This window comes from Sturnira hondurensis, unplaced genomic scaffold (genome assembly GCF_014824575.4).
Source record: "Sturnira hondurensis isolate 20B ecotype Veracruz unplaced genomic scaffold, ASM1482457v3 Scaffold0011378, whole genome shotgun sequence".
In the NCBI taxonomy this organism is placed as follows: Eukaryota; Metazoa; Chordata; class Mammalia; order Chiroptera; family Phyllostomidae; genus Sturnira; species Sturnira hondurensis.
The window spans coordinates 5,145,013-5,160,271 of record NW_028084009.1 but is presented as its reverse complement, the minus strand read 5'-3'; the positions used below and the strand labels follow the sequence as shown (position 1 = coordinate 5,160,271).

The 15,259-nt window shown below is 50.4% G+C and overlaps 1 protein-coding gene across 5 annotated transcripts; it reads right to left on the bottom strand.

Moving 5' to 3' along the window:
- Window positions 1-5,163: 5,163 nt before the first annotated feature.
- On the bottom strand, window positions 5,164-15,223 carry CSTF1 (cleavage stimulation factor subunit 1). 5 transcript variants are annotated; one of them, XM_037059949.1, is made up of 7 exons: window positions 14,879-14,944; window positions 12,854-12,889; window positions 12,544-12,744; window positions 11,048-11,325; window positions 10,702-10,899; window positions 9,593-9,983; window positions 5,164-6,904 (listed from the first exon to the last, which is right to left on the bottom strand). In XM_037059949.1, exons 3-7 carry the CDS (start codon window positions 12,710-12,712, stop codon window positions 6,645-6,647), a joined length of 1,296 nt encoding a protein of 431 aa, XP_036915844.1. In that variant the 5' UTR covers window positions 12,713-12,744; window positions 12,854-12,889; window positions 14,879-14,944; the 3' UTR covers window positions 5,164-6,644. The 5 variants fall into 5 exon arrangements, with proteins under 5 accessions (XP_036915844.1, XP_036915839.1, XP_036915841.1 ...); XM_037059944.1 differs by lacking the exons at window positions 12,854-12,889; window positions 14,879-14,944 and adding an exon at window positions 15,051-15,223; XM_037059946.1 differs by lacking the exons at window positions 12,854-12,889; window positions 14,879-14,944 and adding an exon at window positions 15,057-15,223.
- Window positions 15,224-15,259: the final 36 nt, after the last annotated feature.

Sequence of the window (15,259 nt, the reverse complement as noted above, 5' to 3'; positions counted from 1 at the left end):
ACTTTCCTCACTCAGAGCCGCCCTGCCCCCTGCTCTGGCCCCCAGCCCACCTCCTGGACTCTGCTGTCAGCACCCAGCGGCTCACGTTCTCCGAGTGCCAACTGACTCTGCATCGGGTGATGCTGAGCGCCTGTCATTAGAACTTCATATTCTCTCTTAAATCTCTCCCACCCACCCACTGTCCTTGAAGCTACAGTATGAGCTCACACAGTATGCAGCATTATTGCTGAGTCGTTTTCCTTTCCCTAAATTCACATTCGACATCCAGAGAGGAGATACAGGGGAACAGACTCCTTGCCAGGCCTGTTCACCTTTTCAATTCCTCTGGACAAACTGGTGCCCATCCTTCTGGGCCTGGCTCACGGTTCACCTGCGATGAGCTGTCTCCCCCACCGCTCCCTTCCTGTGATGACAGCTCTTCCTGGCTGGGCTGCTCTTTGTCCTGCGTGCAGTCCCCGAGGGTCTGAGCGCTGGGAAGGAGCTACCGATGGAAACAGCGGACCGACTTGGCTGAGACCATCTATATTTTAAATTGTTATCCTTGTTGGAAGTGAACTTCCCAGACCAGTGAACTGATGGGTCGCCGACGGGAGCCCACAACGAGGCGGGGACAGCGGCCCCACCCAATGCACGCAGATGGATGTGGACATGTGCAGAGAGGAGGGCACAGAGGGGTGCAGGGCCAGTCATTTCCGGAAGGCTTCCGAGGAAGGCAAGGTATGAGAAGCTGGGGCAGATCAGTGGGGGGGCAGACTCGTGCCTGGCTGAGACACCATGAATGTGCAAAAAATAATAATAAAATGAGATGGAATTAGCAAGTTCCGTTTAAGGAAAACCAGCAGACTCGTCTGCAAGAGCAGTGAGTCACAAAGGCTGAGGTTGTACATGACAACGGGACTTGCAGAAGTTTTTGGACCCTATTATTAGTCTTTACAGATGAGACGGGGCGTTAACGGGACCCCCTGCAGTGCTCACATCACGCTGACACTTGTAGGGAGAAGGGAGCCCCAGAGCAGTGGAAGGCTTGCGTTAAATGTTGGCACGCTTCTTCTGGCTCTGCTGGGCGGCGCGGGCTGGGGAAGATGCAGCCGGGCCTTGGAGCTGAGCCTGAGGTTCATCGTTCTGGGGCAGCCTCCATGAAACCTAAATCCGATGCTTCCCCACATAGACCCGTGGGAGAAAATTCTGAAACAGAGTGGAGCAGCTGGCCCAAGTGTCCCTTCTCTCACTCACTCTCGTCTAAAACAAAGGTTACATATCCCTAATGCCTGTGCAGGGATTGATGGAGGAGAGAAGGAGGGGGCGGGGAGAGAGAAAGAGAGAGTTATTAACTTGGCCAAAAACCCAAACTAGTTTCAATAAACAGACTGCAAAGGATGACGGTGGGGGAAGACAGAGGTGGAATCTGATTAACCAACTTAAAAGACACAGCAAAGCACAATGTATGGCCTTATCTGGAGTCTAACTCAAATCACTTACAAGGAAATTTGAACACTGACTAGGTATGTGACAATTATTAAGTAACTAATGTTACTGTTTTAAGGTGTAATGATGCTCTGAATAGTGTTTTTTTAAAGTCTTTATCTCTGAGATATATACGGAAATATTTATAGATAAAGTATTTCTGAGATTCACTTCAAAATAATTCAAGGAAGGGGAAGTGAACAGAAGTGTAGGTAGAGCAAGACTGGCAGCTAGCTGAACCCCAGAGCCTGCCGCTTTGTGCCGTGGACATTCAGTTAAAAGCGTGGTGGCAGCTTTAATAATTCCCGCGCCACAAAATTTACCCCTTAAGCGTTTTTTTAGCATATTCAGAGTTGTGCAATTTCGGAACATCACTGCCCCCCAAGAAACCCTGTACCCCACAGCAGTCATTCCCCGGTCCCCTCCCCGCAAGGCCCTGCCAACCATTGTTTCTATTTTATTATTCACTTTCGTATATATTTGGAAAGGAGTACCAAAGGGTGGAGAAACGTGCTTGAGGGTCACACAGTAAAGCGACAGAGACAAAATCGGAACCCGTCTCCCAGAAAAGAAGCAAGACAGACTTCAACCAATTCAAGTCTGCCCGGTTCCCCTGGGCAAAGGCCTGACCGTGACATTACCGAACTGAAGGGCTGTCCCCCAATTCAAAGTATAGGTTAGAAGAGCAACATATATAAAGGATACATGGACAACAACCGAGAAGGGTGGAAATGGGAGGGAGGGGGGAGCATGGGGGGTGGGATGGGAGTAATAGACAGAAAACTGTACTTGAAAAATAATTAAATAAATTAAAAAAACAAAAAACAAAGTATAGGTTAGAAGACCCTGCTTTGCATGCCTTTCTTTAGGAAACACCCCTCAACCAACAAACAAAACTTAACCAACAAACAAGACACACAAGGAACAGGATTTGGCCCCAAAATGAAATAGACTTAACCCCTACGGAGAAACAGGTGTGTTTTGTGAATGAGGAGCTCGACTCCTCAGTCTGCTACCTGGTCCCGCCACGGTTTTTCTGAATGACAGGCCTTACGCATTTTGCTGGGATCCGTGTGTGTTTACTTCTCAAGGCAAATGAGTCTCTCATGTGCACAAACATTGCAAAAGTTAATTATTCTAGGAAACGGGCTGGCTTTCGTAATATCCTGCTGACCCAAAGGTGAAACCGCTTGAGTTTAAGAGAACCAAGCACATCACGGAAGCTAATGCAGGAATTATTTCCCCTCTGGACACACACGCCACGGAGAATGGCACACTGGATTCGTTTTCTGTCCCGAACCTACCGAGCCCAGGGGCTTCAGCAGCTCATCAGTGGGTGGGAAGAGGTTCTGTCTGCAGAACTGGCTTTTGTATGCTTCCCCACTGTTCCCACCAGGACTTCAGCTCTCAAGCCCCTGGAGTAGTATTCCAACGCCTGAGGATTCAAGCACAGCCCTACACGCGTGAGGACGTCCGAAGCACTGGGCTTGGCAGGAGACTCGGGGCCCCGCCACTGTGACATCACTGATCATCTGGCAGATTGTAACTTCAGGAAGATAACTCAGTTATTTTGGTAAAAGTAGCATCTTGTAAGCGGCCAACAAATTCACCTGCCATCTCCTAATGCAGGGATGAAACAGGGAGACCTGGGGTCCTACAACTACTGTGACTGGTCGTCACTGAGTTTAATGGCCTCAATTTTGATCCCAAGGTTGGGAGGGAAAAGCAAAGGCGTTGCCGTGGGTGTCGGGGCTCACAGAGTGGGAGGAAGAGGCTGCACATCGCTGGGAGAACAAGGAGAAGCAGGGTTGAAAGTGCTGCCGCAGGCAGGTGGTCCCTGCAGGTGGGGGGATGTCCAGAAGGTGAAGGGCAAATTTGCCAGAAGGCGAGGAAAGAGGCTGCGGAGAGGAAACCCCGCTAAGGGAGCAGGAGGCAGAGGGTGAAAACGCCAGAGAACGGGCAAAAGTGTAGAGTGTGAAAGCTACAGAAATGCTGAATGTTTTCTGGAAGTTCTCTTTGGGTGGTTCCAACCTACTCGGTCACTTTTGAGGTCTCTCGATCTTCAGGCTCATTCTGGTTGCCCTGCTGTTCTTCGAACACACTTGTAATTGTGCACCTGATAATTCCAGTGTCTTTCTGAGTCTAACGTGCTTCGGGTCTGTCCAGATTGTCATGGTGGCCACTCCCCGCACGGTCATGGACTCAAGGCTCCTTGGAGCCCCATCAGGGAGGACTGTGGCCCGAGTCCAGATGTGCTCTCCACGGAGTGTGGGCTGCTCGTCGGGTGTTTGGGGCCCTGCCGCCTGGAGTGGCCCACAGTTCTCAGCTCATGTTTCTCCTGCTGCGTAGGTAACGTGAACTGGCCTTCTCGCCAGAGCGACAGCTGGCTTGTGGGTGGGACTCTCTGAGAAGACCCCTGCCGGCCAGCAGAGCTGGGCACACACCCTTTCTCTGAGGCCTGGTTCAGGGCATCTCTTGGGGTCTGGGCTTTCCTTCAGGGCCTAGATCAAAGTTCCCACCCCGCGAAGACCCAGAGCTCGGAAATGAGGCTGGGGGATTAACAGGTGTGCTTGGTGTAATTTATAGCTTAAAAATACAATCTACCCCGGTTTGTAGCGGGAAGGCTCAGAGCACCTGGCCTGCCCTGTTTTCAGAAACACGTCTCCCTCCTGGAAGTGAGTGCCTCCCCTTGCCCCAACCTGTTTATGTCACGTGTTTACCAAAAAGAGGAGCCTGGGTGATCTCACTGCCTCCAGTGAATTCCAGGGATGATTGTGCTGAAGCTCTCACCACAGAAAGGAAGCTGCAACCCTAGGAAGGTTTCTCTAAGTGACCGAAAGAGATGGAATCATGCCCACACTTTCCAATCTGGAGAGAGCAGAAGAGCAGAAAGACGCCGCTAAAGGCGATGACAGCACGTACAAAACCTGACTTCTACAACAAAGCACCACAGAAAACACCAAGGAGTCAGTCATCACGGCCACAGGAGAGCTTACGTTCAGACACGTAACACCCAGTGCCAGCCCCAAACCACCAACTAGCTTTCAACTGTCGTTAGGTATGAAAAGTTTATTTTAGAAATCACATAGCTTTAAAAACAACACAGCAGTTCCGAGTTCTTATCCTGACTGGGTATTTTCACCATCCGAGTGCCAGGGTTTTACGCTGTACAATGAATTATGTGCGTGTAATACTTCTGGCATTTATACCAGTTTTTGACTATTAATGTACTTTAAAAGAAGTTAAAAAAGTTCATTTTGAAGACACACAAAAGTATTTCAATCTTATAAACAGAAGTTCTAGAACTGTATATCCACTGCCGAGAGACTATTCCAAAGCTGGAAAAAGGAGGCGTTAGTATTTTAATGCATGAGCAGCTGGAAGGCTGAGCGGACTCAGGCGTGCAGAGAGCTCACCCCCATGCGTGTGCCTGGGCGGAGCAACACAGACATGCTAAACCCCGCCTCCGGCTTCAGAGGTGGGGAGCAAAAGAAAAGTCAGAGGAAGTGGGAAGCCATGTTTGGTAATTTTGGGGGTAGAGGTGGTTAGTCTTGTTCCTACTCAATTGTTTTCTTTTAATCTTTTATTTGTTAATCCTCATCTGAGGACATGCTTATTGGTTTTAGAAAGAAGGGAAGGGACAGAGAAGTGGGGAGAGGAACGTCCATGTGAGAGAAACACTGATGGGCTGCCTCTTGCACACGCATGGACCAGGGACCAAACCATAGCCTAGGCATGTGCCCTGACTGGGAATCGAACCCATGACCCTTCAGTTTATAGGACTACATTCCAACCGAGAAACACTGGCCAGGGTGGTTTCTTTCAATCTTACAAAAGCAGCACCCATAGAAGGCCTAGTTCAAATACTAGGGAATCAGGACACAAAATAAAATTTACACACTGTACAGCAAAAGACACAGACTTTTGTCAATCTGAACCAAAAACGCTGTGATTTAACATAGAATGCTTAAAATGGTTTCATACGCTAAAAATCATCCTTAAGGATGACTACAGAATTTTTATGCAATAAACTTCAGAAAACTTTAAAATTCCTATAACATAAAGCAATTACTTTAATCTATTTAATATTTTTAATCCGATATTCCCAGATTAGGTTTCTAGGTACTGCTACCCAGCTCATGACTCCCTTGTATTTGGGGATAAACACAAACCACAGTTATCTTTGTGAGGGGACTGTAGGGTTCTCTCACCCAGCGAGAGCTGAATCCAGAGAAGTACTGTCACCTTCTAAAAAGTTTCAAGAAAAAGGAAATTCATGTAAATTGGTTAATTGCAAAAAAAAAAAAATCTTCTGAGGACACAAGCTGTGGTGTGGGCTCACGATGAGCAGTTAAGGTTCACGCTGAAAAGTAAGATTTAAAATGACATAAGAGCAAAGTCAATCAATATTAATCATTCATGAAGGTCAGCGACACCTGAGGGCAGTGGTGGGCTCCCCCAATTTTGTTGAGATGGGACAGATTTTTCAAATCTGTTTCCCACCCGATGGTGATAGTCTTATCAGAAACACAGTTACCGAAGACAACGGGTAGATAATGCGGAAGGTGTGATGAAAGATGTCTCCCGTAAGTTCTCAGAAGAGCGGCCGTGAGTTCCACCGAAGCGGAGAGCGTGTTAGCAGCACAGATGCAGAGTCGAGCGTTGCCGTCAGGATGCCATTTCACAGCAGAACCGACTCTCTGACGCGGTTTTAATGGGGCCCAGAGCTCTTGATTCTCGGGCGATGGGCCCGCTTATCTGCCCAGACGCCCCGTGAACGGAGACACACGGAGGGCGTGGCACAGGCACGGGACCCACAAAGAAACCGCCGAGAAGTGCCTGGGCATCCACCTGGGACCGGGAACGCACGTTCCTACTCACTCCACCCTGCTTCGAATGACCGAGAGAGGCAGAGAAGTGGCAAGTCCTGTATTTACACAGCGATGACAAGCACACGGTGACAACCCGTGAGGCAGACCACACAGCTCTGTGGTCCCCCCTTTCTCCACCACGATTCCACATCAAGGTGAGAGAAGGTCCTTCTGCACAAACCCAAGCAGGCTGTGGAGGGGCAGCCCGACGGCCACAGATGGTACAAGGACTCGCTACTGAGGCTGGTGACAGGACCCAGGGGACGGGGGGCAGAGTCCCAGAGGGAAGAGCGGCGGACGGCGGGGGCTCTAGTCCGTGGTGGACCGCCGGTACCAGAACCGGGCTCGGAAGTCGTCGCTGCAGGTCATGAAGCCGGGGTTGGTGGGCGAGTGCACGATGCAGCGCACGATGTTGTTGTGGCCCAGGGACAGCAGGTTGCGGCGCTCGGCCGTGCGCGAGTCCCAGCAGCACAGGCTGATGGTCCTCTCGTCCGGGAGCAGCACGTAGTCCTCCGTGTGGTTGAAGACCGCCTGAGTCCGGTGCACCTGCCGCCCGCTCAAGCCAGCGCCTGCGCACAGACGGAGAGGTTAAGGGTGGGGAGCCGGAGGGCTTTCCGAGTCCACACCTGGACCCGCACTCAGACTGCTCTGCTGGGCCACCGACCCCACTGACTAACCCGCTGACGCAGGAACAGCGTCTGGGAGCTGCTGAAGGAGCACGCACTTACCATGCGGTTTGGGGAGCGCTAGACCGTAGAACAGAATGAAGAACGAAGAACAGAATCACCCCTGGGACCGCCCCGTAAGGCAACTTTGTTAGCCTGGATGCACTCTGAGGCACAGAAAACTACAAAACTGATGTTTCATTACATGTATCTTTTCTATTGTACTTTAAAGGAGCAGTCCAGAACCTTCTGGCACCAGGGACCAGTTTCATGGAAGACAATGTTTCCACGGACAGAGTGTAGTCGGGGGATGTTTTACAGATGGTTCACCTGCTGCCGCGCGGCCTGCTTCGTGACAGGCCTGGACAGCTACGGTCCCGGCCCGGAGGTTGGGAACCCCTGGTTTCAACCAACTTCCTGCTGGGTACATTTTCCACCATTTTTACTGGCTGCAAATACCCCACTGTTTAGAAACATCATTATCTACTTAGATCTTTTCCTGCTAGGCATTTAGTTTGTATCCAATTGTAAGTAACGGTGTGATACACACCCTTCGTACAGGACATGTTATTTCCAAAGAATTAAGTTCCTAGGAATAGAATTACTGGGATGCATGAACACCTGTTCTCCAAAAGAAAGCTCTATGCTTTCGTATGACCATAAAACAATCTTGTTCAAAGTGCCATACAAAACGGAAATAGAAGCTGTCTGATAACTTTACACGCACAGCCAGCACTTCGACGGCCAAGTTTCCAACTGTCTCTGGGCTACACATTCATTTGAAAATCACGTCACTCAGAGCACACATCATGCGCCGTTTTTATTCAGCGGTACGCAGTGGAGACCCGTAAAGAGGCAACACCACGTTAATGGGTAAAAATACGAACTCTGGCATCTGACCTGGACTCACCCGTCATTAGTGACGCGGATTTGAACAGATTACTCTACACCCCCAGGTCTCAATTCTCTCCTCCGTCTCACGGGGACCATTACCACGCCCAGCCCCTAGACCGCCGTGGGGATTAGATGAGGGAGAGTGTGCCCAGCAACTGTCCCTAAGCAATCTGCTCCGCGTGTCTGGAGCCATTTGTGTGGCCTCTTACTCTCCACGGCTGCACAGACACCTTTCTGTGCGTGTGTGCGCTTGCCCAGTGTTTTTAAGGCTGAGGTTCTAAGAGGGGTACAGCAGGCCCCCCGCTCCCCGCAAAAGTAGGACAGAAATAGATTTACAGTTGTCTGTGAAACAAGGTTTATTCCTGCATTATTTTCCACATGGACTGCAAACCTACTTTTGCCCCACCCTGTATATGTATTTAAAATTTTCATATATGACCCCAAACTGCCTTCTGTTAAGTATTTTACTGACACTCTTAACACGATTTCCTGAAATGTTTAGCAACACTACATAACGCCGACCTTTCAAATCCCTGGAACGCGACGAGCACAGCACGGCGCCTGCACTTCCGTTTACCTTCTCTCACTCACTGACGAATGTCTGGCCTGCGTGTATTGTGCATGCTACGCACATCTGCCCCTCGGCCCAGCACTTTACTTCCAGCATGGTTTCCCCATTTTCACTCCCGTCACTTTTATGTCTTCTTTTTGCAACATGCACAGTCTTTTCATAGCAATATGAAGACTGTTTTTCAAACTAGCTTCACACAGACGTGTTTCAATCAAGCCACCACCAGCTACGGTAGAAATGACTCACCCAACAGCGGCTAGTTGCGCCACCTACAGCGGAGCCGGCAAGGCGGCGGAAGCCAAAGCCAGCCTGGGTTTCAGTGAACTGAAGCTCCAGGAGGCTGTGCTGCGCCCTAGTGGCCCAGCTGTCACCTCGCTTCCATCTTTTCTCTAAAACGCCCACTGAATGCCCAGGCAGAGCCAGGTCAGCAGTGTTTTCCCGGGAGCTCTTGGGTCACAGTCCAGGCAACTCTGGCGCCTGACTAACCTCTCTCACCAGAGGTAACTATAGCTGGAGTTTCCTACCAAACAACAGCCTTTGCTTCTATAAGGAACAGAGGAGCGAGAAACACATTTTAACATTCACTATACAAAACGACTCGAACAGACTACTAGTGAAAAGATCAATTTAAATATTGTCATAAAGAGCTCACAGGCACACTGTTGCCATTCAGAGACCTTCATGAACTAACGAGAATCAGATGAACCGAACTGTGCTTTTCTGACTCAAAGGCTCACTTTTTACACCCAGGGCTAGCACACCTGTGGTCTCACCTGGGCCTCCCTCTGCTCGCGGGGGGACGGGCCAACACCGTCCCTCACAGCCCTTCCCTCCCCGCCGTGCACGCCCCCCGAGGCTCTTCCCCAGACTGCAGAGACGAGGGCTGGCCGCCATCTGCAGACGGGCCAGGTTTTCAAATGTTACCTGCATGGAAGCAGATCCAGTTTAAGCTCTAATGCATCGAAAAGAGCAAAGGGGAGAAACTGGCTCTAATTCCGGCTCCGCCTCTTCCTACCTGACCTCGGCTAAGATTTCAACCCTGGTTTAAGCCTTGGTTTCCCCTATCTAAAATGAGTTCTTGAAAATGTAAAATGCTACACGTTGAATAATATCAATTTCTCACATACCCGTGTATCTGACCAGTGTTCGTCCTGTTGATATTTCCCAGAGTTTAGCCACAGAGTCTTTTCCACTTGAAAGAATGTATTTGGAATTTTTGGAGAAAATGGCAGAGCACACTTCTGCACCATCATGTGCCTTCTCGAAGGTCGTGATGCACCGGTTGGAGACGCCGTCCCACAACTTGATGCAGCCGTCCTTGCTCCCAGTCACGTACATGTTGGCGCTGGGGTTGTAATTAACGGAGCATATGGCGTCCGTGTGCTGGTCTTGAGGGTTGCAGGAGACAAAACACTGAAAAGTGTTGATGTCGTAGAGCCGAAGAGTGGGGTGCTGGGTCCCGACAAGTATGAAGTCTCCGGAAGGGTGGAAAGAGATGGAACGCAACATCTCCGCCTCCTGTGGGACAGAGACACGACTGTTACAGCACCGACGGCGTGACAACTATCTCCAGAGGAGACGTGGAAAACGCTTGGTCAATGCAAAGAGCCCGTAAAACAATGATCAGGTATGACACAGGTATGAGAAAGAACAAAGTACTTTAAGGTGCCAAATGTCACTTTCGGCAAACACCCGAGAACACTAACTGCATAGCTTCCACTCCCCTAAATTGCACTCCAGTGAAGCTGGCTGTGTGTTGTTTTAAACAGGGATCTGCAACCTTGAGCGGAATACACCCTGGCCCTCTGCCGCACCAGCTGGGCCAGCGGCAGTCCCAACTGGCCAGGGACATGGGCGTGTGACGGCCCGTGAACCACGTGCTGGTGGGCTGACCCATGCACCACCCGTGGCACACGTCCCTGTTGCCGCACTCTAGTTTTACAGCACTGGCCCCCAACCTTTTTGGTAGCAGGGACCGGTTTCCCCACAACTGGGCAGGGTAGGAGGAGGGGACAGAGGGCGGAGCTCAGGCAAACTTCCCTGGAGGCCTGGTCCCTAACAGGCCACAGCTTCCTAACAGGCCACTGACTGGTACTGGTCAGTACCAGGGGGGCTAGGGACCTGATTTACAGGATGATTATGGAAACTACTTTTAAAAAGAGAAGAGTCACACAACAGCTCATGTGTGGAAAAAAACCCAAAAAACACGCAAAACTTCTTTCCACACATTCCTAACCTGAATGTACTTGAAGGCTCTTTTTGCAGATGGTTTGGAATAATCAAATAATTTCAAAGTATAATCCCTGGAACCAGAGGCAAGGATCTGTTCCGTTGGGTGGAAAGCGAGACACGTGACTTCATCCACGTGGTCGTACAGAGTCCGGATCACTGGGTGGTTTTCCATGTTCTGCTGTGCAGTCTCGTTCATCATAACCTGGGCAGCCGAGAGAGGAGGCGCGCAGAGTGAAATCTGTCTGCCCAGAGGACGCGCCCCGCGCCCTCCTTAGGCCGAGCGGGCCTGCAGCCTCCCGCCCCCCCCGAAGGAGCAGCAGGCACGTTAAGTGCGGAGCGGGGCCCTTTACCTCTATGGGCATGGCACTTTTGGCCAGCATCCTTTCCGTGTCCAGTATCTTTATGGAGGCGTCGGCCGACCCCGTAGCTATTAGCTGCCCATCTCTGCTGTAGGTGGCCACTCGGCACGGTCCTTTGTGGGATGTGACGTAGCAGGTTTCATACTCCGAAGCCTCTGGGGACATGGTCTGCACGTCTGCGTCAAACTCCAGGTCAATCCCTGTGCCTGGGGCGACGGTGTCTGAACGACCGATTGCATACTGAACTGCTGTATCATCATTTTCCATCCCTGAAAGGAATAAGAATTAAGGGCATGAAAAACATTATTTTAAAAGGCCAAGACAAAGTTTGGGATCTAAACTGGGAAAGACCACCCAATACCTGACCAAACCAGGCACAGCGACCACACTGTAAGGCAGCACGGGCTGCAGAGGTTAGGCTTTTGTAAACAGTCACCTCGGCTGACTTTTGCCTCCAAAATACAACTTTAGAAACCCCAAAGAGCAGTTCTATAAATTGTCCACCTTTTCTCATCCCAGGTTTTAATATTTCCAGTGCTGAGACCTGTTACTGGCAGCTCTGGTGCTCACTAAGCCAGGTACATTGTTAAATACACTGAAGTTGATCGCCGTGTGGTTAAGCCCCGGGCAGGTAGCTGGCTGGCTGCAGTGACGTCCCCACCCGCCAAGGCTGCAGGCTGCTCAGGGCACAGGCAGGAATCAACCAACGAATGCACGGGTGGTTGGAGCAACAAGCGATGTCTCCCTACCTCTAACATCAATGAACTTAAAAAAATGTGTTTTAAATTTAAAACAGCTCCACCCACCATATAAACAATGTTTATTAGCACAGGAAAAATTAGCAAGGCAGATGAACAAAAGACCTGACCTTACATCACCCAGAAATAATTTCTACTAAAATGAGGGTACAAATTCTTCTGGACCTCTCTCCATGCATGCAGTTGTTTCACTTCTTAGAACAAAAACAGAACCATATTATATGACAAATTCTCACAATTGGTATTGGCAGGTCAAAGCGCAGGAGCGTGCCTGGTAACTGGGTATTTCAGGGAGTTTTCTGTGAGCCCGATAAGCACATGATATGCTGTTGAACAAGAAAAGGCCCCTGTCTTTACGGAGCCTGCAGTTGTGTTGGGGGAGTACGGACTGCATGGGCAACAATCCAGAACCATCGAGGCCATTCCAGACCACTCTGATATGAGAGGAGCGAGACTGCGTGCTAGAGTAAGCGGGGCGGCGTGGGGATGACAGCGGGTATTTTAGAAGAGCTGACTCGGACTCTGGGCCGACAACTGGAGCTGCGACTCGGAGGGAGTCAATCATCCAGTGTCGGAATGCTCCAAAACTCGCCTAGAGATCCTGAGGCTGGAAGCAGCTCGAAGCCTTTATGGCCTGGGTTGTGTCTGCTCTTCAGTGCCCAACACTGCACCTGACACACACACACTGACCCTGGTCACGGGGTCAGGGACCCCGCGCCCGCGGGCTACCTAGTTTGATGAGGTGCAGGAGCTGCTCCGAGGGCGCGCACACCGACTGAGGCTTGATCTCGTTGATGAGCCCATTGGCGATGCTGATGTAGCCGTCGTAGAGCAGCTGGCTGATGATCAGCTTGTAGAGCTGCTGCCGGTCCTTCAAGCCCACTTTGGTTCTGTACATCCTGGAGAAGAGGAAGACACCTTCTCTGCCAGCTGCAAAGGGAGAAAACAGGTGGCGGTGAAAGGGAGGGGCACTAGGAAAGCACAGAAGCCACACAGAAACGGGCTCAGACTCGAGGGGCTCAGACCTCAGCTCTACTACCTCTGCTCGGCGACTCGTCAGAGACCGGGTCCGGAGCTGTTAGCCACGTCGGGGAAGGCAGACAGGGCGGCACCGAGAAGTCACTCAGATCACTGACTGGCTCAGACTACCCGCCTGCATTTTTGTCTTTCCTGCTCTCCGAGTCTTCCACTTCTTCTATTCATAAAATATCAACTGGTGTTTGCAACAGGTAAGGCAGTGGCTATCATTGGATGTCTATATACTACTGTTTCCACCAGCCGAGCTATATATTTACTAATGTCAGTTCTGTTTAGGCTTATTTTAAAGTAACTGAGATAAAGTTATATATTTAGGTGGTAAATCAAAATATGAGGGCAAAAAACCTATTATGCTATGAAAACTTAAATGCTTTGGAAAGAGTAAATTGTTTAATAAAATATTGGCAAAAATATGGCCAAGACAGTAACAAAAATGGAAAAAAAGGTAAAAATCTGAAGGAAAGCACTCTTTTATTTACAGGTGTCCAAGTTCTCCCTCAGTCTTAGAAAGTAAAACAGAATATGGTAGATGGTAAATTTTTGGTTTATGGGGGAAAAAAGGACTCTAAATGGAGAACATTAGATAATTTGAGGATCAAGCTGGTGTCTACATGTATGTGTACATTTGGAATAGATATGGGAAAGCTGGAGGAGCCTGGAGACAGCACTAAATTAAAGTCACACGCAGAGAGGTGGCCGTGGCCGGCAGCACGGGTGAGATGAATACGAGAAAGGAGAGGACTGAGTGAGCAGTAACACCAGTACCTCCCAGTATGGCTGTACTTTACGGGGGTGATTCTGGAAGAGGGGAGTGTCAGAGGAAAGGGTTTGGAAACAGTGTTTTCTAACTACACAGCTCCCTCTGGAGAATTACTGAGGCTACTGATCATAACTACAACTAACAATTACTGAGGGTTTATGTTTTATTTGAATCCTCGACACCGTCCGATAAAGAAGGTCCTGTAACCTTGCTCACAGATGAAGGAGGGGAAAGACCCTGCCCAAGGGCTCACCATTAGTGCCTGGACAAACCAGAACTAGAAAGCAGGTGGTCTGACCCTAGAGGCTACTGCTCCTAACCACTCCCTGTACTGCCTCTTAACTTGACAACACACTGGCCACACCTTACTGGATACTCAGTACAGTAGAAGACGCACACTGCATAGGCCACTGGTATGCATGACCTCATTCAATCCTCGTTTAATCCCACTTAGGAGACGGGCAATTGAGGCCCAGAGAGGTTAACTCACCCAGGATCAAACTGCTTGTAAATGGCAGAGCCTGGATCCTAACCCAGGCTATCTGACCCCAGAGCCCGAATCCTTACTGCGCTGTACTGATGGGTGTTAATAAATAACAACAACTTACATTTATTAAACACTTTAGAAGGAAGAGTTAGCTCACTGCATCAAATCAAAGTACACTTAGAAGCAAATGCATAGAAATCTATGCTTGTGAAGACAACACTAGGACTCAACAGAGAGAACGAAACTGGATCAAAGACGTTAAGAAATCCATTGGCAGTAAGATATGGCTGAGTAACTCGTGCAGGGTTGAGAGTGGCCGCCAGGACCGTCCCTATCAGAGCTCGGAACTTAACCGCTATGCCTTCTCTTTGCACATGCCAGAGGGATCATGAGAAAAGAGAGGAGGAACCCCGCCTCTCAACTCCCACAAAACCCTGAGGTCGCCCGGCTACTATGCGCCTAATTACCATCCCCAATTGCAGGTGAGGACGCCGAGGACAGAAGAACCCAACCCAGAACTGGTTGTCTTCGGAGCTGGAAGAGGGACCCGAGCGAGAACACAGACAGCCCCTTCCCGGGGACTCCACTACTACCCTGGCACAGACGTGAATTAAAGATGCTATAAGGGAGGGAGAGCTCAGGCCCAGCCTAGCAACTCAGGGCGCACGCCTCCCCGCTTACCATCACTCCTTCCCGCCCCACCCCAGTCCTTCCCGTGGTGCCCCAAAGGCCTCAGCCCGACCGCACCAGCCACTCCACGGATCCCAGGCCCCCAGTACCCGTTTGTCCAGCTCTCTTAGTCTCCCGCTCTTCTAGAAAAATGGAGGCGAGAATCCTGCCCGATCGATCGCTCTGGGCGCACAGCTACTGCGCACGCCCAAAGGACGCCGCGCCGAGCGCTGCGCTATCGATCGGCCCACTCTCACTCGCCCGTCTCGCCATATTACTTACTGGCACCTTTGAAAGGTTCCTTCACTGCCTCCGACTTTATCTCCTACGAGACGACTCTGACGACAAGGAGCTTCTGTCTCACAGACAGATAGCGCGTCCCTGACAGCAGCGCTGGCGCCAGAACCTTCACGAGTCTGGCAAGCCGTTGGCTCCCTCACTTCCGGGTCTTTACGGAGCAAGGGCGCTTGCGCGCCGTGTCTGCTTTCTTT

Bases quoted from the DNA above. Each gene is read 5' to 3' on its own strand.
- CSTF1 (XM_037059944.1), bottom strand. From the start codon at position 12,712: ATGTACAGAACCAAAGTGGGCTTGAAGGACCGGCAGCAGCTCTACAAG. The intron at 10,900-11,047 runs GTAAAGGGCCCC...TCGGCTGCCCAG, and splicing joins AAAGTGCCATGCCCATAGAG to GTTATGATGAACGAGACTGC. The intron at 6,905-9,592 runs GTATGTGAGAAA...GTCTGTGCGCAG, and splicing joins AACACTGGTCAGATACACGG to GCGCTGGCTTGAGCGGGCGG.